Consider the following 22,807-nt stretch of genomic DNA (forward strand, 5'->3'; position numbering starts at 1 on the left):
AGAAATTGCTTCTAATGGAGGCTATGAAGAAGCAACATCTGGATTTCTGCTGGATATACAAAGAGTGAACAACGGTAGACATGCAGAAAGTAATGTTCAGCAATGAAAGCATGTTCTGGCTGGTCAGGAATGACTCCAATGTCATGAGGAGGCCCATTAAGGTGTCCTGTTATGACCCTTGCTACACTGTCAAAATAGTCAAACAGCCAGACAGTGTTATGAGGTGAGGGGTATTCAATGGTCATACGGGCTCTGTTGGATCCTTTCTAAGAATGTGACGATGAAGCCAACTAATTACAGGCAATCCCCGCTTACCGAACAGGTTACGTTCCTAAATAACCATTTGTTGCATGAATTTTTGTTAAGCAAACCAATTATAACAAGTTTGACCCCTGACTTGACTTCCATTGAGAGTAAAAGCAAGAGTGCATCATAGTACAATAAAAGTTTTAGTGAAAGTAAAATTTATGAAGTTAAACATTTAAGCAGTTTAATTTAAGACTTAGTCATCATAATGTACACTAATGTATGTATGTAAGTAACTTTATAATGTTGATGATCTTAAATTTATGAAGGGAGGGAGAGTGGAGCGGGAAAGACGCTAGCAGGCAACCTGTGGAATGTAAACAAAAGGCGCATCATTGTACCACATATCATATATACCACATTTTCACAAGGCTTTCCATTTCATCCATTGCAGAGTCACGAGTTCAGATGGTTCTTTTAGCTTGCAAGGAAGATATGGTCTCACCAGCCTTCTTAATAAAGTCTGCTGAGTTGAAAATATTAGAGACAGTAGATGGAGTCAAGCCATGGTGGTGAGCAATGCTATTAGTTTTCTCGCCTCTCTTGTGTCTGTGAATAATATCCTGGATAAAATTTCGTTAAAGAGAGTTTGGTGTTCGTTATATAAGCAGATGGTAGTAAAAGGAAACATTCGTTGTAGCGAAATTTTGTTGTGTGAATGTTTGTTAATCAGGGGTTGCCTGTATATTGAGGTCTTGGAGGACCACATGCTGACATTTTAGAGCATTTATGAAACAGAATATTCTATGCACGACTTAACACCAACACACAAGTCCAAGGCTGTCAAGGAGTTCATAGTGAAAAACAATATATGTGTTCTCAACTGGTCAGGCAACTCACTAGACCTCAACCCCATCAAAAACATCTGACAAGTGATGAAAACCAAGCTGGAGAATTCGCTTCCCAGCAACATCAAACACCTGACTGAAGAACCAAAAAATATATGGATCTACTTCGATGCCTCCTACTTCTCCAGCCTTGCTGCTTCCTTGCCCAGGAGGATCCAGTGTTCTGAAGTCCAAGAGGAATATGTCCAAATACTAATTATAAGATAAAATTCTAAATAAAACAGGCCTTTTTTGTATTGTATAGTTTTACTAACCAAAAGTTCAAGTCTGGGGTTAAATTTGTTATAATCGGTTCGCTTAACGAAGTTTCACTTAACAAAGGGTTTTTTAGGAATGCAACCCCTTCGTTAAGCGGGGGTTGCCTGTGTGTATATATATATATATATATATATATATATATATATATATATATATATATATATATATATACGGTGGCAACTCAGTACTCAAACGTCTAAATACTCGAACTTTTCAATACTCGAATGCAAAAGTTTGATTTAATACACAAAAAAAATACCTGATGGTCGAATCGTCCACACACATGGTTGTAAACAAAGGCTCCCCGGTGTCCCTCTTCCTCCTCCACCAGTTGTAACTTGTGCTGCCGCAGTCATCAGAATAACATTCTCCTGCATTCTATCTGTAGTTTTTTATTTATAAACTTACATTAACACCAAAGGCTTGTTAGTGGTGAAAATATCTGGTAATCAAACAGCCGCACATTTGGTCGTATACAAATACTCTGTGTCATCTCCCTTCTTGCAGCCGCCACTGTCTCGTTCTGATGCCATATTACTGGTAATACCAGCATACCAGTTGGCGATGCACATCCCTTGTCCTGCCGCAGTCTTGAGAAAAACATTCTTCTGTGCTCTGTCAGTATTTTTTCATTTAGAAACTTTTACGATTGTACCAAAGAGGCTTATTAGTGATGAAATAAGGAATCTGGTGAGACTGCAAGTGTTAGTGAACCACTGCATTCCACTAATAGATTCAGGAATCACACCAGGAGAAATGTTACAAAGACGTTTTCATGGATGTTGACTCATGCTCCGGCAACCTCCCTTCTCCCCTCCTCTTCTATGTTATCCATCACCAGCCTTCACCTACGGTATATACAAATCAAAATTGTAAAAAAGAAATATATAAATAAAAAAAATAATAATAAATAAATACATTGAAATTTATATATACTTGAGATTTTGCTATGATTAGAATGAATTACCTGATTTATACGTATCAATAGTTGAATTTTTTAATGTTCGAACAGCCATTTCGAATGAATTAAGTTTGAGTATTGAGTCTCTACTGTACGTATGTGTATATACAGTGTATATATATATATATATATATATATATCTACAGGCAACCCCCGCTTAACCCCTTCAATACGGTGACGCCTATGTGGGCGTCATGAATCCCCAGTAGCAAATACGGTGATGCCTACGTAGGCGTCATATTTCTTTTCTGAGCTTTCTTCAGTTTAGTTGTCTCGTATAGTGTGTTGGATACTAACTACACACGCCGTACGCTGTCCTTGAAATCCTAGTGCTCCATCCCGCCTTGTAACATTCGTGAAAACACACACACACACACACACACACTCATACACACACACACACAAAAATACAAAAACAACAAATTTTCTAATCTCTCTCTCTCTCTCTCTCTCTCTCTCTCTCTTCCCTTCGTTTCCCTCTCCCTTCCCTCCCTCCCCCTCTTCCTCTCGAAAGATATGCTACATGCGTCCCGCTTGTGTCTAAAATATTAGCAAATGTCACACTCTCTCTCTCTCTCTCTCTCTCTCTCTCTCTCTCTCTCTCTCTTTTTCTCCAAAGAGAGAAGAGTCCACTTTCCTCTTCGAAGGCGATATGGTGACTAAAAAATAGCAGCATAATACACAAAGATGACAAGTATGACAAGCTTGCACAAGTTTCCCAGGCTGGTACACTACCACCCGTATATCATACAGGCGAGCTTTTTTAAAAACCGGCGCGAAGGGGTTAACAAAGGGGTTACGTTCCTAAAAAAACCTTCGTTAAGCGAAACTTCGTTAAGCAAACCAATTATAACAAGTTTAACCCGTGACTTGAAATTCCATTGAGAGTAAACAAAGCGAGAGTGCATCATAGTACAGTGAAAGGTTTAATGAAAGTAAAAATAATGAAGTTAAACATTTAGGCAGTTTGATTTAAGTCATCATAATGTACACTAATGTATGTATGTACATAACTTTATAATGTTGATGATCTTAAATTTATGAAGGGAGGGAGAGTGGAGCGGGAAAGACACTAACCGGCAACCTGTAGAATGTAAACAAAGGGCGCATCATTGTATCACATACAAAACTTATGTACCACATTTCTACAAGGCTTTCTATTTTATCCATTGTAGAGTCACGAGTTCAGGTGGTTCTTTTGGCTTGCAAGGAAGATACGGTCTCACCAGCCTTCTTAATAGAGTCTGCTGACTTGAAAATAGTAGAAACAGTAGATGGAGTCAAGATGGTGGCGAGCAATGCTATTAGTTTTCTTGCCTCTCGTGTCTATGAATAATATCAGCTTCACTTCAAGAGTAAGAGACTTCCTGGTCTTCTTAGCAACGCTAGGCGACACTGCAGGGCGTTTTGGTGATAAGTTGAGTGAGGGAAGACGAGCTGCTGGTGATGCTGCTATTGTTTTGAACAGGCAAAGTGAGTGGTGCATGTTGTCCACCAGAGGCGCTGGTGTATTCAAAAGCCTGTCGGCTTGTGTGATACAGCGGTGCTTTCAAACTTGGAAAAAATTACCTGGATAAAACTTCGTTAAAGCGAGTTTGGTGTTCGTTAAACGAGCAGATGGTAGTAAAATTAAACCTTCGTTGTAGCGAAATTTCGTTGTGTGAACCTTCGTTAATCGGGGGTTGCCTGTACATATATGTAAACAGTAATACTCCGCTTAACGAACAGGATAGGGATGTCAAAGCTGTTTGTAGAGCAAAAATTCGTTAAGCAGACGTAATTTTCCCATAGGAAATAATGGAAATAGGGGGGGATGCGTTCTGGGCTGGTCGCCAACATACCACATGGGTTAAAAAAAAAAATATTATATATACGTTTGGCAGCATATTGGGCCACCGGTTTATCACTACTTTTATGATGTCATATGAGTCATTGGAAGTTAGAGGAGCTACGTACAAATTCTCTCACATTCTCGCATTTATGTTCACAAAACAACATTTCTATTAGCTTTTTACAAACCTTGACCCCAAGAAAGGATTGTTTTGTAATGCATAAAGTGAAATCTTACATAGAATACCAAAAAATAAAGCAATGAGATGACGAAGTGGGAAACTTGCAGCGACTCGGCCACTTCTTCTTCTTCTTGTGACCCTTTTAGCCTGCGTGTTGTCTTTCCCCATGATATTTGTTTACACTCCTCTATTGCCAGCTATAATGGATATCATATCTTAGTATTCATATACGCTCATGCCATGAGGATAACCTCGACTCCGTGGTATCAAATGACAGTGAATTACTAATGAAATACCGCGGTATTTCATTAGTAATTCACTATCACTCAGTGCCACGGAGTCAAGGTTATCCTCGTGGCATGAGCGTATATGAATACTAAGATATAATATCCATTATAGCAGGCAAGAGAGGAGTGAAAACATAAATATCATGATGAAAGTAACACGCAGGCTAAAAGGGTCACAAGAAGAAGAAGAAGCGGCCGAGTGTCTGCGAGTCTCCTGCTTCATCTGTGGCTCATCTTATCTCTGCTTTATTTTTTGGTATTCCATGTAAGATTTCACTTTATGCATTGCAAAACAATCCTTTCTTGGGGGCAAGGTTTGTTAAAAGCTAATAGAAATGTTGTTTTGTGAACATAAATGCGTATATATGACAGTAACACCACCTCCAGAGGTGGTGTTCCCAGCAACCTCAGAGCAACCTGATAACAACCTTGTCACTGTCCCTCCAAGCTTTCATGGATGCCATTTCGCTGCAAGAGGTTGCTCTGACGTTGTTAAAGAATCTTGGATCCAGCTCCAGGAGCGCTAGAGACAGAGGCGGGGAGCCAGCCAATCATAGCGAAACTACTGCGTTCGGCCCCTCACCCGGCAAATTCAAACCCAGAAAATTCGCTAAAACAGATGTGGTTGTACGTTATGCGGATTTTTGGTTTAACTTTATATAGTACGTTAAACTGGAAATTCGTTAAACGAACGTTCGTTAAGCAGAGTATTACTGTATGCATATATATATATATATATATATATATATATATATATATATATATATATATATATATATATATATATATATATATATATACTAAATGGAAGCCTAACTCTTCAATTTTACAGGAATTAGAATCAGAAACTTTAAGAAGAAATTAAGCTACCACAACAACAAGAAACAAACAAACAGCAAGCAGTTGTGATTGACAGCTGCAACCTTGAACTCTCCCCCCTCCTTCATGCCTCTTATCTTCCCTCCTATCCCCTCCACCTCACACAGCCAGGCTCTCCTCCACCCCCTGTGCCTATCATAACACTGCTATGATCTATTCAAACACTGCTTTTTCTCACTACCTTCATCACAACTCTACAACCTCACCCAACTGTTACTATAAGCCTCACTATTGGTAACATGGTATACAACAGCCACACATTTTAAAAGATGTAGGTATCCCTGCGAATGTTTGGCACTGGGAGATTCCTTACAATCATGTCTTCTTGAATAGTGTCATGATTTCTATTCTTTGGAATCACAAACAAAACACAGATTATAGATGGTACCAGCATATGCACACAGAATGAACTTACGTTATGGTAGTTTCATTCGCATGATGAAACGACCGTAACAAAAAAAACATAACAAGCAAGACGTATTACAGTAAAATAGATAGCCAGAAAAAAAAGGTGAATGGTGCATAGGTACCCCCAACTAAATCTACATTGGATATGAAGTTATATTAATCTGCTCTAAAAAATCACTGCCCTATACAAACAAACAAAACTTTTTTGTTGCAGTTGTTACATTTAAAAAATTTTCTACATGATCAATTATTACAGAGTAGTAAACTGCTTAGAATTGCCAACAATATCCTAGTCTAATACAGTGATGACCATACTTCTAATATACATCAAAGTCAGAATGAACAATCTTCCATATAATGAAAAAATAGGAAAGTAAAATTAGGCTTCTTTTTGTAAAAAAAAAAAATTTGTTTTCTAAAACTTCAAAAATCTCATACAAAGATTTGGCTTGATATTTTTCAGTTTTCTCTTTGGATTCGGAAACTTCAGGCTTTCAGCTTTAATTTGATATACTACAAACCTAGTTAAGACCATTTTTCAATTTTGACCCTCAGCTTGACATTAGAGTGGAATGACCCTTAACACAAATAATGGATACCAAAGATATCATTGATGGGTTTCCTGTTTTACCTCTTGGTCTAGTGAAAGCAAGGCATGTTTCCGCTGGATGGCATTGAATCCCACATAGCCAGGTAGAACTCCTTGGTGCCGAATGATGGTATAGATGTGTGTTCCGTCACCACCCTTCACTTTCACATACCTGGTGGGTGACCAAAAGCCAAAATCACTCTTAACTAGTATCTTAAACTAAAACAATAAACATATGAAAGTCTTAATATCATCCATAATTTATTAATAAAGCACTGATATTTTCTGTGCTTTTGGTGAAATTTTGCTCTATGCAGCTTCCATAGACAATTATTTGCTATTCTTTTTTTTACATCATACAACCAAAATAAGTCATCAATTCATTTATTATTCCAGAAAGTGTGGATTAATTAAAGTTATGGTTTTTAAATCTGATATTGGATGTCAGGGGAATAATGTTAATAAACATTACAAAAATATATTAATCAGTGCAACTGAAGTTTGTGTGCATTTAAGAGTCATGTCTTGGCCTCGTTTTACAAGGACATTAGCCTGATATACAAATATAAATAGGCTACTAATATATAGAATGCATAAAATTCATCACAAAATGGAAATTCACATAAAATAATAGGGTGTGGCAGAAATATCTCCAACATTCTGAAGGTTAACAAAAGGAAAATATAAAAGGCAATTCTACTGTACCTTACAATAATATTAAAATCACACTTTTATCTACACTATTAAGTTAAGAAAAGTAAACAGGACTTCCTTTCACATAAGATGAAGAGTTTAATAGTATGTAAACAATACAATATATCAGATAGCTAGCTCTCTTAATAAAGAGAGAAAAGACAGAAGTGTGCAAGGAAGAAGTATGTTAACAAAAGATGGAGACAAATTAAAGCTTTCACACTGATATTACAAAAAATTGAGTTTCCAGTACTCATAATCCTGTAAGTGATTTACATATCTTTACTTACTGATCTGAAGGGGAGAAATCTTTTTCATTAACAATAACACAGTTCGTAAAAGAGAGCTCTTCTGCAGGACACTTTGCAACCTTCATCTCCTGTAACAAAAACATGTTTTAAGAATTCAGCAATATCCATGCATATACAGTATACATCATGATTTGAATATCCTTCGATTCAAACAACTACTAATTAAAACAGGGTTGGCAAACAAATTCTATGCTCCAATTCAAGCACAAACATCTGTCCAAGTGACGACACTTAGTCAGTTCCTCTAGTATTCCTTCTCCCTCTCTCGATCCCGTGCCCCTCTCCTCATTCCTCCCATTTCCTTCTGAACCTCTATCTATCCTATCCAACCTACCTCCTTCCATCTCTCTCTCCTTCCTTGCCCCATGTAATCTCATCCCAAGAATGTCCCTTCCTCTCACTGTTCCTTTCCTTCTCATACCTCTTTCCTCTGGTCTCAAAACTCTCTCCCTATCATTCTCTCATCTCCTTTATCTGTCAGAAATAAGGGACAACGAATTGATATCTGCCCTCTCCACTTCATTAATCCTATGATATTTTTTTGCTTCATCATTTTCTCACTCACATAATTCAGTTTTCATTCTCCATCACTCTAATTATATTTTAGCAATTACCAGGATTGTATTTCCTTACACACACACACACACACACACACACACACACACACACACACACACACACACACACAAGAAGAAGCCTGGGGTGATAGATTCCTGAACCTAATGACAGATAATTTGATGGTCCAAAGAGTAAAGGAAAACACAAGATTCAGAGGAAACGATGAGCCGTCGAGATTGGACCTAGTTTTTACAAGGGATATACTACAAATTAACGATGACATAAGATATGTGCCCATTGGGAAAGAGTGACCATATAATATTAGAAATGGATATAGAAGAAGGAAAGGAAGATAGAGATGAATCATACAAAGGAGACTGATTAAATTACAGAAAGGCTGATATTGAGAACCTCGAGCTATTTTAAAAACGTAAACTGGGAGGAGATGGAAAACTCAGAAATGGTTCAAGTGAAATATAACTTATTTTTGGAAATATACAAAACAGGAGTCAAGGAATATGTCCCGAAATATAGACCTAAAGAAGAAGGAAAGAAAGATTGGTTTAATGCAAGGTGTGCTAGGACAAAGGAGAAATGAGATGGAGCATGGAAAAGGTGGAGAAGAAACAGAAATCCAGAAAATAAGGAAAACTTCAAAACAGCAAGAAATGAATATGCTAAGGTGAGAAAGGAAGAAGAAAGGAACTATGAAAAGGACATTGTCGAAAAATGTAAGGAACAACCAAAATTGTTCTACAGATTCATAAATAGAAAAATAAGACAAAGAAAAACAATAGAAAGGTTAAAAGGAGAGAATGGAATGGTGGAAGACCCACAAAGTATGGCAAAACTGTTAAATAGTAAATTTCAGGAGGTCTTTACTAAGGAATCCAAATTTGAAAGACCACAGGGTAATAGAGAGACTGTCCATATGAAAGAGATTAACCTAACTTGAAATAAAAAAGTTGATGACAGAACTGGATGAGGAAAAGGCAATGGGACAGGATGAAGTCTCAGGCAGAATACTAAAAGAACGTAGGGAAGAACTAGCAAGTCCTATATACAACATCATAAAATGCTCAATAGAAAATGGAATAGTACCAGTGAGTGGAGTGGAAAAGAGCTGAGGTGGTTCCCATATATAAGAGCGAAAGGAAGGAAGAACCTTTAAATTACAGACCGGTATCACTAACTAGTGTAATATGCAAGATGTGAGAAAGAATGATAAAGAAACAATGGATCGAGTTCCTCGAAGACAACAAATTATTATCAAATAGCCAATTTGGTTTTAGAAAAGGTTGGTCATGTGTAACAAATTTATTGAGTTTCTACTCTAGAATAGTTGATAAAGTACAAGAGAGAGAGGGATGGATTGACTGTATTTATCTAGATTTAAAAAAGGTTTTTGATAAAGTGCCACATGAGAGATTACTATGGAAGTTAGAGGAGAAGGGTGGCTTAAAAGAAAGCACATTGAGATGAATGAAAATTACTTGAAGGGGAGGGAAATAAGGACGATAGTTAAAGATACGAAGTCCAAGTGGAGAACAGTAGACGGTGGAGTGCCACAGGGGTCAGTATTGGCGCCAATACTTTTTCTCGTATACATAAACGACATGCCAGAGGGAGTGAACAGCTACATAAATCTGTTTGCAGATGATGCAAAACTGTGCAGAGTCATTATACAAAAAGAGGATTGTGAAATACTACAGGATGACTTAAACAAGATCTGGAAATGGAGTAAAAAATGTGAGATGGAATTCAATGTGGACAAAAGCCATGTCATGGAAATGGGAAAAAGTGAAAGACGACCAGTGGGAATCTATAAGATGGGAGATGGAGTAGAACTAGAAAAAGTAAAAAAGGAAAAGGACTTGGGAGTGACAGTGAAAGAAAACAATCAACCGGTAAGCCATATATTGATAGAATTTTCAGAGAGACATATAATTTGCTAAGGAATATTGGATTAGCATTTCACTATATGGACAAAGAAATGATGAAGAAATTGATAAGTATTAAAATAAGACCTAGATTGGAATATGCAGGAGTTGTGTGGACCCCCCCATAAAAAGAAACACATAAGGAAATTGGAGAGACTGAAAAAAATGGCTACAAGAATGGTTCCAGAATTTAAAGGGATGACATATGAGGAGAGACTAAAAGCTATGGATCTACCAACCCTGGAACAGAGGAGAGAGAGAGGGGATCTGATACAAGTTTATAAATTGATTAACGGAATGGATCAAGTGGATAATGAGAAACTAATCCTGAGAGACGAATATGACATTAGAAGCACAAGATCGCATAGTAAGAAACTGAGGAAGGGAAGATGTCTGAGAGATGTTAAAAATTTAGTTTTCCGCAAAGATGTGTTGAGACTTGGAACAGTTTGAGTGACGAAATGGTGTCAGCAAAAAGTGTACATAGTTTTAAAGAAAAATTGGATAAGTGTAGATATGGAGACGGGGCCACACGAGCATAAAGCCCAGGCCCTGTAAAACTACAACTAGGTAAATACAACTAAGTAAATACACACACACACACACACACACACACACACACACACACACACACACACACACACACACACACACACACACACACACACACACATTTCACTACATGGACAAAGAAATGATGAAGAAATTGATAAGTACTATAATAAGACCCAGATTGGAATATGCATTTGTGTGGACCCCCCATAAAAAGAAACACATAAGGAAGTTGGAGAGACTACAAAAAATGGCTACAAGAATGGTTCCAGAATTTGAAGGGATGACAAATGAGGAGACTAAAGGCTATGAATCTACCAACCCTGGAACAGAGAAGGGAGAGAGGAGATCTGATACAAGTTTATAAATTGATTAACAGAATGGATCAAGTGGATAATGAGAAACTGATCCTGAGAGAAGAATATGAAATTAGAAGCACAAGATCACATAGTAAAAAGGGAAGATGTCTGAGAGATGTTAAAAAATTTAATTTCCCGCAAAGATGTGTTGAGACTTGGAACAGTTTGAGTGAGGAAGTGGTGTCAGCAAAGAGTGTGCATAGCTTTAAAGAAAAATTGGATAAGTGTAGATATGGAGACGGGGCCACACGAGCATAAAGCCCAGGCCCTGTAAAACTACAACTACATAAATACTACTAAGTAAATACACACACACACACACACACACACACACACACACACACACACACACACACACACAGAAAAGTACAGTAAGAAAGGACTAAAGAAACTTACGTATGAGCGGAATATAATGTATTCCAACATAAATGGAGTGATATCGGGGATTTTAGAACTCAACGATTACTTGAGGGACAAGAACCCAGATATTGTGGGTCTTACTGAAACAAAACTGAGAGAGGAGAAGACCTGATGATGGTTGGAGAAGGAAATATAATGTTTGGAAAAGAAATAGAGTAGGTAAGATGGGAGGAGGAGTGATGTTGCTGGTTAAAAAGATATAAAGGTGGATCAAGTGAAAGAAGGTATGGGAAAGGCAGAAGTGCTAAAGATCAGAGCAGAAACTAATGAAGGAAAAAGAGGCACTACATAGTGGTGTACGTACCACCTAAGACAAATGCATGGTCAGTACAGGAATATGAAGAAATGATAAGAGATACAGGAACATGTCTGGAAGAAATGTTGGGTGGCTGTGAACGAACTATAATGATGGGAGATTTTAATTGTAAAGAGGTGTGTTGGGAGGACTGGTCAATGGAAGGATCAGAGACAACATGGGAAATACACTATTGACACTGGCAATGGAAAATGTGTTAACTCAGTGGGTCAAAGAAGATACTAGGTTTGGAGGAGAGGAGCATCGTCAAGACTGGACTTGGTCTTTAGTACAGAGCCAATGGTCATTGAGGAGATGAGGGTGGAGTGCCCTTTAGCAAAGAGTGATCATGCAGTTTTGGAGTTCAAGGTGATAGATGAAGAGAAATCTAGAAGAAATGAAGAATATAAAGTGGGAAGATGGAATTATGCCAAGACAGATTTTGGAAACCTAAAGAAATTCTTTCAAGAGACAAATTGGATGAAATTCAAGAGTGCTAAGGAGCAAATGAAAAGTGGAAGGAATTTATAAAAATATACAAAGAAGGTGAGAAAAATTTGTACCAATAAGACAACATAGAGAAGTTGGAAAGCAGGACTGGTTTAACGATAGATGTGAAAAGGCTAGAACAAGAAAAGAGGATGCATGGAAGAGGTGGAGAAGGAAAAGACGGATTAAGCAGTGGGAAAGTTACAAAAGAGCAAGAAATGAATATGTGTTGATTAGAAGAGAAGAAAGAAAGAAACAAGAAAAGGATATAATTGATAAATGTAAAGACCAACCAAGGCTTTTTACAGACATGTGAACAACAACATCAAAAATAGAGAAAGTATTGAAAGTTTAGAAGTAAATGGAGTATGCAGTGAAGATCCCAGGAAATGGCAGAGGCTATGAATGGATGCTTTCGGAAGGTATTCACAAAGGAGACTGCTTTTGACAAACCACTGGTAATGGAACAGAAAGGGATTATGAAGGAGTTTCAAGTAACTGTGGAGGAGATCAAGAATATGATGGGGAGTTTAGAAGTGAGAAAAGCTGTGGGACCTGATGGGGTATCAGGATGGATTTTAAGAGAATGCAGGAGCAACTGGCAGAAAAAGTTTGTGAAGTAATTGATGCCTCATTAAGGGAAGGTGTAGTGCCCCAAGACTGGAAAAGAGCTAACATTGTCCCAATTTATAAATCAGGTAACAAGAGAGACCCATTGAACTATAGACCAGTGTCACTTACAAGTGTGGTAGCTAAGATGTGTGAGAGGGTGGTGAAGAATAGATGGACAGACTTCTTGGAGAAAAATGACATACTTTGTGAGTGTCAATTTGGTTTTAGAAAAGGGCGTTCATGCACGACAAACCTGATATGTTACTATTCGAGGGTGATAGATGTAATACAGGAAAGAGATGGTTGGGCTGATGGAATATATCTGGATTTAAAAAAGGCCTTTGATAAGGTACCACACCGGAGACTGATCTGGAAACTTGAAATGGTAGGAGGAGTGCATGGCAGTTTACTAAAATGGATGGAAGACTTTTGGTAGGAAGAGAAATGAGAACAATAATTAAGGACAGACCATCAGAATGGGGCTTGGTGGAGAGTGGAGTTCCACAGGGATCAGTGTTGGCACCAGTAATGTTCGCGGTCTACATAAATGACATGGTGGATGGGGTGTCCAGTTATGTGAGCCTATTTGCAGACGATGCAAAATTGTTAAGAAAAGTGAGATGTGACAAAGATTGCGAACTACTCCAGGAAGACTTGGACAGAATATGGAAATGGAGCTGTACATGGCAAATGGAGTTCAACACGACAAAATGCAAGAAATTAGAGTTTGGCAAGAGTGAAAGAAGAATCAGGAGTATGTACAAGATAGGAAATGAAGACATAAAACCAGTCATGAAGAAAAAGACCTTGGGGTGACAATTACCAATGACCTATCGCCAGAGAGACATATAAACAAAATAATTGGAGAAGTATTGAACTTATTGAGGAACATAAGAGTGGCGTTCAGATATTTAGATGAAGAAATGATGAAGAAAATAATTACTGCAATGATAAGACCAAGGCTTGAATATGCAACAATACAGTGGGCTCGAACTTAAAGAAACACATAAGGAAACTAGAGAAAGTACAGAGGGCTGCAACAAAAATGGTGCCTGACTTAAGAGATTTGACTTATGAAGACAGACTGAACAGAATGCAACTTCCGACCCTGGAAAACAGAAGAGAAAGGGAGACCTGATAGCAATATACAGAGTGATGATTGGCATGGAAAAATGGATAGGGAAGATCTGTGTATGTGGAATGAAAGAATGTCGAGAGGGCATGGGAAAAAACTAAAATGGCCACTTATAGGAGAGATGTGAAAAATATAGCTTCCCTCATAGAAGGGTGGAAGCATGGAATAGTTTAGACGTGGAAGTGGTCAACGCAAGGAATATTCATGATTTTAAGAAAAGCTGGACATTAGTAGATATGGAGACGGGACACACGAGCATAGCTCTTTTCCGTATGTTACAATTAGGTAAATACAATTAGGTAAAAACACACACACACACACACACACACACACACACACACACACACACACACAGCTCAGTCATCTGGTCATCAAGCCAGATGAGTTCAAGGCCGGATGGAGATGTTGGGTGTGTCTTCTTTCATGTAATGTTCACCTAGCAGTGAGTAGGTAAGGATGTAAATCGAGGAGTTGTGACCTTGTTGTCCCGGTGTGTGGTGTGCATGGTCTCAGGCCTATGAAGATCGGAAACAATGAGCTCTGAGCTGTTAGGGTAACGTCTGGCTGTCTCGTCAGAGACTGCAGCAGATCAAACAGTGAATTACACACACACACACACAATAAAGAAACAATGGATCGAGTTCCTTGAAGACAACAAATTAATATCAAATAGCCAATTTGGTTTTAGAAAAGGACGGTCTTGTGTAACTAATTTATTGAGTTTCTATTCTAGAATAGTTGATAGAGTACAAGAGAGAGAGGGATGGGTTGACTGCATCTACTTGGATTTAAAAAAGGCGTTTGACAAAGTGCCACACGCAAGATTACTGTGGAAGTTAGAGGAGAAGGGTGGCTTAAAAGGAAGCACATTGAGATGGATAGAAAATTATTTGAGGGGGAGAGAAATAAGGACGGTAGTTAAAGATATGAAGTCCAAGTGGAGAGCAGTAGAAAGCGGCGTGCCACAGGGGTCAGTATTGGCACCAATACTTTTCCTCATTTATATTAACGACATGCCAGAAGGAGTGAACAGCTACATAAATTTGTTTTGGATGATACAAAACTGTGCAGAGTTATAAAGCAAAAGGAGGATTGTGAAATACTGCAAGAAGACCTAAATAAGATCTGGGAATGGAGTAAGAAGTGGGAAATGGAATTCAATGTGAACAAAAGCCATGTCATGGAAATGGGAAAGAGTGAAAGACGACCTATGGGAATCTATAAGATGGGAGATGGTGTAGAACTGGAGAAAGTAAAAAAGGAAAAGGACTTAGGAGTGACGATGGAAGAAAACAATCAACCAGTAAGCCATATTGATAAAATTTTTAGAGAAACATATAATTTGCTGAGGAATATTGGAGTAGCATTTCACTACATGGACAAAGAAATGATGAAGAAATTGATAAATACTATAATAAGACCTAGATTGGAATATGCAGGAGTAGTGTGGACCCCTCATAAAAAGAAACACATAAGAAAATTGAGAGGCTACAAAAATGGCTACAAGAATGGTCCCAGAACTTGAAGGGATGACATATGAGGAGAGACTAAAGGCTATGGATCTACCAACCTTGGAACAAAGAAGGAGAGAGGAGACCTGATACAAGTCTATAAATTGATCAACGGAATGGACCAAGTGGATAATGAGAAACTGATCTTGAGAGAAGAATATGACATCCAAGCACAAGATCGCATAGTAAAAAGCTGAGAAAGGGAAGATGTCTGAGAGATATTAAAAATATAGTTTCGCAGAGATGTATTGAGACGTGGAACAGTTTAGATGAAGAAGTAGTGTCTGCAACGAGTGTGCACACTTTTAAAGTAAGATTGGATAAGTGTAGATATGGAGACGGGGCCACACGAGCATAAAGCCCAGGCCCTGTAAAACTACAACTAGGTAAATACAACTAGGTAAACACACACACACACACACACACACACACACACACACACACACACACACACACACACACACACAAAAAGTGTGTGGTAGTGAGTGGATTAAAAGAAGATAATATAAGAAACTGGTAGGAGAGAAAAATTAAGGAGGAAGAGAAGATTAAGACCATGCTGAATAAGATCTCAAAAGAAGAAAATGCATTTGGAGAAGTTGAGGAATATATGAGATTGGGAAAGTATGAAGAAGGAAAGTCTAGAGCCATGAAGATAACATTAAAATCCCAAGTAGCTGCTGAGCATATATTGAGAAATGCATGGAAGCTGAAAAATTCTCAAGAGACAAACATGATTTATGTAAGAAGAAATATGTCACAGGAGGAAAGGGCTAAGATGAGAGAAATGGTGACAGAGGTGAGAGAGAGGAATGAGGCAAGAACATAAGAAGAAAAGAAGAAGTTTTTTTGGAAAATAAGAAACGACAAAGTGTGGAAGTGGTGGACAAAAGAGAGGGAGTAAAAGACCAGACAAAGGAGCAGATAAGGAAGAAAGACATAAGAGTATCATATACTAACATAGACGGCTTCCTATCAAAAAGATTAGAGTGTATGGACCATCTGATAAGGGATAAACCAGATATTACGTGTATAATGGAGACTAAATTGAGACCGAATATACAAATAGATTGGTTTGGAGGGGGAAATTATAGAATGTGGAGAAAAGATAGAGTGAATAAAAGGGGAGGTGGAATAATTGTGTTAATAAGAAAAGACTTAATAGTGCAAAATGTGTGCCTTGGAGGAGACGAGAAGGAAGTGGTGGGTGTGGTGGTGACTGATGGAAGGCAAGATATCAATACTGTAACTGTGTATGTACCACCAAAAACAAGTGCACGGTCAAATGATCAGTATAATAGTATGGTGGAAAGCACATTGGAAAGAATGAGAAATGAAGCTGCAAAGAAAGCAAAAATGGTTATAGTTGGAGATTTCACCTGTAAAGACGTCAATTGGGAAGAATTTGAAGTGGGAAATGGTGGAGAATGGGGTGAGCAGCTATTAAATTATGCGGTGGGAAATTTGATGACACAGTGGGTGAGGCATCCAACAAGGGGAAGGAGGGGTGATGCCCCATCGAGACTGGACTTGATATTTACAAAGGGAGTAAATCTAGAAAATCAGATTGACCATGAGTGTCCTTTGGGGAAGTGTGATCATGAATTATTGAAATTTGAGGTAAAGGTGGGGTTCAGCAAAGATAATAAAGTTGGATACAAGGAGGAATGCCTAAATTATGCTAAGGAAAGATATAAGGAGTTGAGAAATTAATTTGGAAATGTGGATTGGTCCGAAATGTACCAGGAAACAAATATATGGAAATATATAGTGAGGCTGCAGAGAACTTTGTGCCAAAATTTACTAAGAAAATCTTAAAGGGAGATCAATGGTTTAACAAAACCTGTGACAAGGCAGAAAGGGAGAAGGAAAAGGCATGGGAAAAATACAAGAGAAGTAATGAGGAAGTGGAGAGAGAAGCATATAGGAATGCAAGAAATAAATATGTTCAAGTGAGAAGAAGGGCACAAGAATTTGAACAGAGAATAGTGGAGAATTGTGAAAGTGATCCCAAAATGTTTTATAAATTCATTAATGGTAAATTACAGAAAAAAGAAACAGTTGATAAATAAAAGGTTGGAGATTATATATAAGAAGATACAAGTGTCATTGTTGAAAAATTGAATGAGAATTTCTGCAAAGTATTCACAGAAGAAACACAATTCAATCGACGGATGTTACCTGTGACAAGATGGATGCAAGAAATTATAGTAACAAAGAGTGACATTGCAAAAGTTTTGAGTCAATTAGATGTTAACAAGGCAATGGAACCAGATGGTGTGTCTGGAAGTGTTAAAAGAATGTCAAGAGCAGTTGCTAGATCCAATTTTAGATTTAACAAGAACATCTATCAACACGGGACAGGTGCCAGTAGAATGGAAAAGGGCAAATGTAGTACCAATTTACAAAAGTGGATGTCGCATGGAACCATTAGATTATAGACCAGTTTCATTGACCAGCATTATGTGTAAGATATGTGAAGAAGTGATCAAAAGCAAGTGGTGTGAGTTCCTGGAAAACAAAGAAATACTAAGTGAGAAACAGTTTGGCTTTAGAAAAGGGAAATCGTGTGTATCAAATTTGCTATGTTTCTACTCAAGAATGGTCGATATTTTACAAGAGAGGGATGGATGGGTTGATTGTGTATACCTAGACTTAAAAAAAGCATTTGATAAAGTACCACATAACAGATTGATGTGGAAGTTAAGTAGTATCGGAGGAATAAGGGGAAATCTGACAGAGTGGATGAGAAATTATTTGACAGGTAGAGAAATGAGGACGGTAGTGAAGGGAGTGAAGTCAGAGTGAAGGAAGGTAACCAGTGGAGTTCTCCAAGGTTCGGTGCTTGGTCCCATCATGTTCCTGATCTATATAAATGACATGCCAGAGGGAGTGAGAAGTTATATGAATATGTTTGCAGATTATGCAAAGATTACGAGGAGAGTGAAGAATATGCATGACTGTAATATACTGCAGAAGGACTTGGACAAAATATATGAATGGAGCAGGACATGGCAAATGGAATTCAATACCAACAAAAGCTGTGTAATGAGAATGGGGTAGAAGTAAATATAGACTATATAAAGACTACCAGCTGGGGGGAAGACTGTAATTGAAGTCAGTAAAGAAAAAGACTTGGGAGTGACTGTACAGAGTAATCTGTCTCCAGAAAAGCACATTAATAGAATATTTGGAAAAACGTACAGCATGCTCCAAAGTATAGGATGGGCATTTAATTACCTGGACAGGAACATGATAAAGAAAATATTGACCACTCTGATTAGGCCACAGTTGGATTATGCATCAGTAATTTGGTCACCATACATGAAGAAACATGTCAAGAAACTGGAAAGAGTGCAGAGGTTAGCAACAAGAATGATACCAGACTTTAAGGAGGTACCGTATGAGGAGAGGTTAAATAGGCTGGAATTAAGCATGTTGGAAGAAAGAAGAGTCAGAGGGGATATGATAACAATGTTCAAAATAGTACATGGAGTGGACATATTGGATAGGGAGAACCTGATCACGATGGCATCCAGTAATTACCTAAGAGGACACCCAAAGAAAATACTGAAGGACTCCTGCACGAGCGACATCAAGAAGTATAGCTTCCTGTATCGGAGCATTGATGCATGGAACAAACTGAGCGTGGATGTGGTGTGTGCGGCGAGTGTCAGTCAAATGAAGGAAAAATTGGACAAGTGTGGACAAAGAGACAGGACATAGAGAGCTACGGCTCAGGCCCTGTAATCACAAATAGGTAAATACACACACACACATATGGGATATATGGATAAAAAGAGATTTTAAAGAAAAATTGGATGTGTAGATATGAAGACAGGGCCACACGAGCATAAAGCCCAGACCCTGTAAAACTACAACTAGGTAAATACACACACACATACACACACACACACACACACACACACACACACACACACAGAGGACCAGGGTTCGATTCCCCGGCCGGGTGGAGATATTTGGGTGTGTCTCCTTTCACATGTAGCCCCTGTTCACCTAGCAGTGAGTAGGTACAGGATGTAAATCGAGGAGTTGTGACCTTGTTGTCCTGGTGTGTGTTGTGTGCCTGGTCTCAGGCCTATCTGAAGATCGGAAATAATGAGCTCTGAGCTCGTTCCATAGGGTAACGTCTGGCTGTCTCGTCAGAGACTGCAGTAGATCAAACAGTGAAACACACACACACACACACACACACACACTTCAATGTGGACAAAAGCCATGTTATGGAAACGGGAAAGAGTGATAGACGACCAGTGGGAATCTATAAGATGGGAGATGGAGTAGAACTGGAGAAAGTAAAAAAAGGAAAAGGACTTGGGGAAGACGATGGAAGAAAACAATCAACCGGTAAGCCATATTGATAAAATTTTCAGAGAGACATATAATTTACTAAGAAATATTGGATTAGCATTTCACTACATGGACAAAGAAATGATGAAGAAATTGATAAGTACTACAATAAGACCCAGATTGGAATATGCAGGAGTTGTGTGAACTCCCATAAACAGAAACACATAAGGAAGTCGGAGAGACTACAAAAAATTGCTACAAGAATGGTCCCAGAATTTGAAGGGATGACATACAAGGAGAGACTAAAGACTATGGATCTACCAACACTGGAACAAAGAAGGGAGAGAGGAGATCTGATACAAGTTTATAAATTGATCAACGGAATGGACCAAGTGGATAATGAGAAACTGATCCTGAGAGAAGAATATGACATTCGAAGCACAACATCGCATAGTAAAAAGCTGAGAAAAGAAAGATGTCTGAAAGATGTTAAAAAATATAGTTTCCTGCAAAGATGTATTGAGATGTGGAACAGTTTAAATGAAGAAGTAGTTTCTGCAACGAGTGTGTATACTTTTAAAGTAAGATTGGATAAGTGTAGATATGGAGATGGGGCCACACAAGCATAAAGCCCAGGCCCTGTAAAACTACAACTAAGTATATACAACTAGGTAAATACACACACACACACACAGTGTGTAGCTGAATGTGAGAAGGTCAGTACAGTAAACCAGGAATTGAAAGAGGAGATTCTGGAAATAAGGAAGCAAAATGACGTTCTAAAAACCACATGCCAAAATTATGAAAGCTCTTTAAAGAGCTTGCAGGATAAAGTGCAGGACGGGATTACAGACAGGGCAGAAAGTGGTCTAGGTTATAACAAATTGAAAGAACTAAGAAATTAATGGAAACAGAAGCAAGAGAGGAAAAAGTCAAATTTTCAGAAGTGGTAAGGAGACAAATTCAGGAGAACACAAAAGTCACTGTAATAGAAGTTATCAAGGAAAAAGAAGATTTGGTGCGGGTAGCAGAGGACAAGAAAAAAAGCTTCGTGATTTATGGGATGAGGGAAAAGAGAAATCCAAATAAATTCACAAGAGAACATGAAGAAAGGGAAATGGCCAAAACTGTTATCAAACGAGTACAAGACAGCACACAAGAATTTGACCAGGAGGTGGAGGAAGTGATTAGGCTGGGAAGGTACAGTGAAGGAGGTAAGAGATCAATGAAGGTCAAAATGAGATCTCAAGTGGCTGTAGAGAAAATTCTGGCTAGAAAAGGGAAGCTGGCTGATGATGTCGATCACAAGGATATATGGATAAAAAGGGATATGAATTTAGAGGAAAGGGAAAAGGAGAAAATGCTAAGAAGTGAAGGTAAGGAAAAAGAAACAAGAAAAGGACAGAGATAGAGAAGAAGAATTTTTACAGGAGGGTTCTGGATATGGGACTAAAGAAGTGGTACCTAAGGAAAAAAGAGGAGGTCGTGGAGGAGGCAATAAATTAAGAGTGACTTATACTAACATAGATGGTTTATTATCAAGCATATTGGAAGTTCAGGATTATTTGAAAGAGAAAAAGCCAGATGTAATGTGTATTGTTGAAACAAAACTGAAAAAAAGAGATCCATGTCAGCTTTAAAGAGGAGGGATATAATGCCTGGAGGACGGACAGGAAGGATAAAGGGAGAGGAGGAGTGCTAATGATGGTTCAAGATAATATAGCTATGTATGGAGGATGTGCAATATGGTGAGGACAAAGTGGAAGTAATGGAAGTAACAATCAGAACAGAAGATTTTAAGATAAGAAAAATTATAGTTACATATGTTCCACCAAAGACTAATACATGGGGATCAGAAGAGCATAAAGATATGCAAAGAGAGGTGATAAAGTGCCTAGATAACAAGATAAGAAGAGATAGAAGAATACTCTTAGTTGGAGACTTTAACTGTAAAAAAATAAACTGGAGAGAGATGGAAGTAATGGACAATGCTGGGCAGTGGAGTGAGAAAGTGTTACAGTTGCCTATGGTTAATACAATGGACCAGTGGGTGAAGGAGTCAACAAGGTACAGGGGGCAAGAAGAACCATCGTTGCTTGACCTAGTTTTCACAAAGAAACCAGAGTCCCCTCCAATCATACAATACCTTAGTCCAATAGGGAAAAGTTATCATGTGACATTAGAGATGCAAATGCATGAGAAAGATGAGATAAGTTACGGAGAGGACTAAAAGGAGAGAGATTAAATTATGCAAGAATAGATTTTGCTGATATTGAGTGGAGTAATATTATGTGAAGGAAGACTGTACAAGAGAAATATGACATATTCTTACAGAAATACAATGAAGTAATAAAAAAGTTTGTTCCTGTTTATAGAGTTCAGAAAAAAAAACATGCTTGGTACAATGCTAGATGCATGCAAGCAAAAATGGCAAAGGATAAAGCATGGAAGAATCTCTTAAAGCAGGGAAATGACTATAATAGTCGGCAATACAAATATACTAGAAATGAACATATTAGAGTAAGGAGAGAGAGAAAGAAAGAAAATTTGAGAAAGATGTAGTGGATCAGATGGAGAAAAAGAAGTCTTAATAACTGAGAAGAATTTAAGATAGTAAGAAATTAATATTTCCAAACCATAAGAGAGGAAACAAAGAACTATGAGAAAGATATAGTTGACAAATGCAATAATGAGCCAAAACTCTTTTATAAGTATGTTAATGGGAAAACTTAAAAAAGCAAACAATAGATAGATTTAAAGTTGATAATGTCACATACAAGGATGCAGGATCACAGGCAAAAATAATGAATAGATGCTTTCAATCAGTATTCACCAAAGAAAACAAGTTTGAAGGGACACAAACAGGGACAAGGAAACAAGATCCATGTAGAAGTTGGGGAAATCAGGAAGATTTTTGAAAACCTTGGATGTGAGGCTCAAGGACTGGATGGGGTGTCAAATTGGATATTGAGGGAATGTCATGACCAACTGGCAGAGATATTACATAACATCATAGTATTTTCTTTTAAGGAAGGAAAAGTCTCTCTAGACTGGAAAAAAGGGCAAACATTGT

The 22,807-nt window shown here is 38.0% G+C and overlaps 1 protein-coding gene across 1 annotated transcript in view; it reads right to left on the minus strand.

Annotated features, from left to right (window-relative positions):
* Positions 1-22,807, minus strand: part of LOC123499538 (vesicle-fusing ATPase 1-like) — a 127,525-nt gene that overhangs the window by 100,541 nt on the left and 4,177 nt on the right. The window contains exons 2-3 of the mRNA XM_045247641.1: positions 7,532-7,620; positions 6,591-6,720 (exon numbers count right to left, since the gene is read on the minus strand). Coding sequence (XP_045103576.1) covers positions 6,591-6,720; positions 7,532-7,617 — 216 coding nt within the window. The 5' untranslated portion in view covers positions 7,618-7,620. The remainder of the gene's footprint in view (positions 1-6,590; positions 6,721-7,531; positions 7,621-22,807) is intronic.

Source organism: Portunus trituberculatus, chromosome 50 (assembly GCF_017591435.1).
Source record: "Portunus trituberculatus isolate SZX2019 chromosome 50, ASM1759143v1, whole genome shotgun sequence".
NCBI classification, from domain to species: Eukaryota; Metazoa; Arthropoda; class Malacostraca; order Decapoda; family Portunidae; genus Portunus; species Portunus trituberculatus.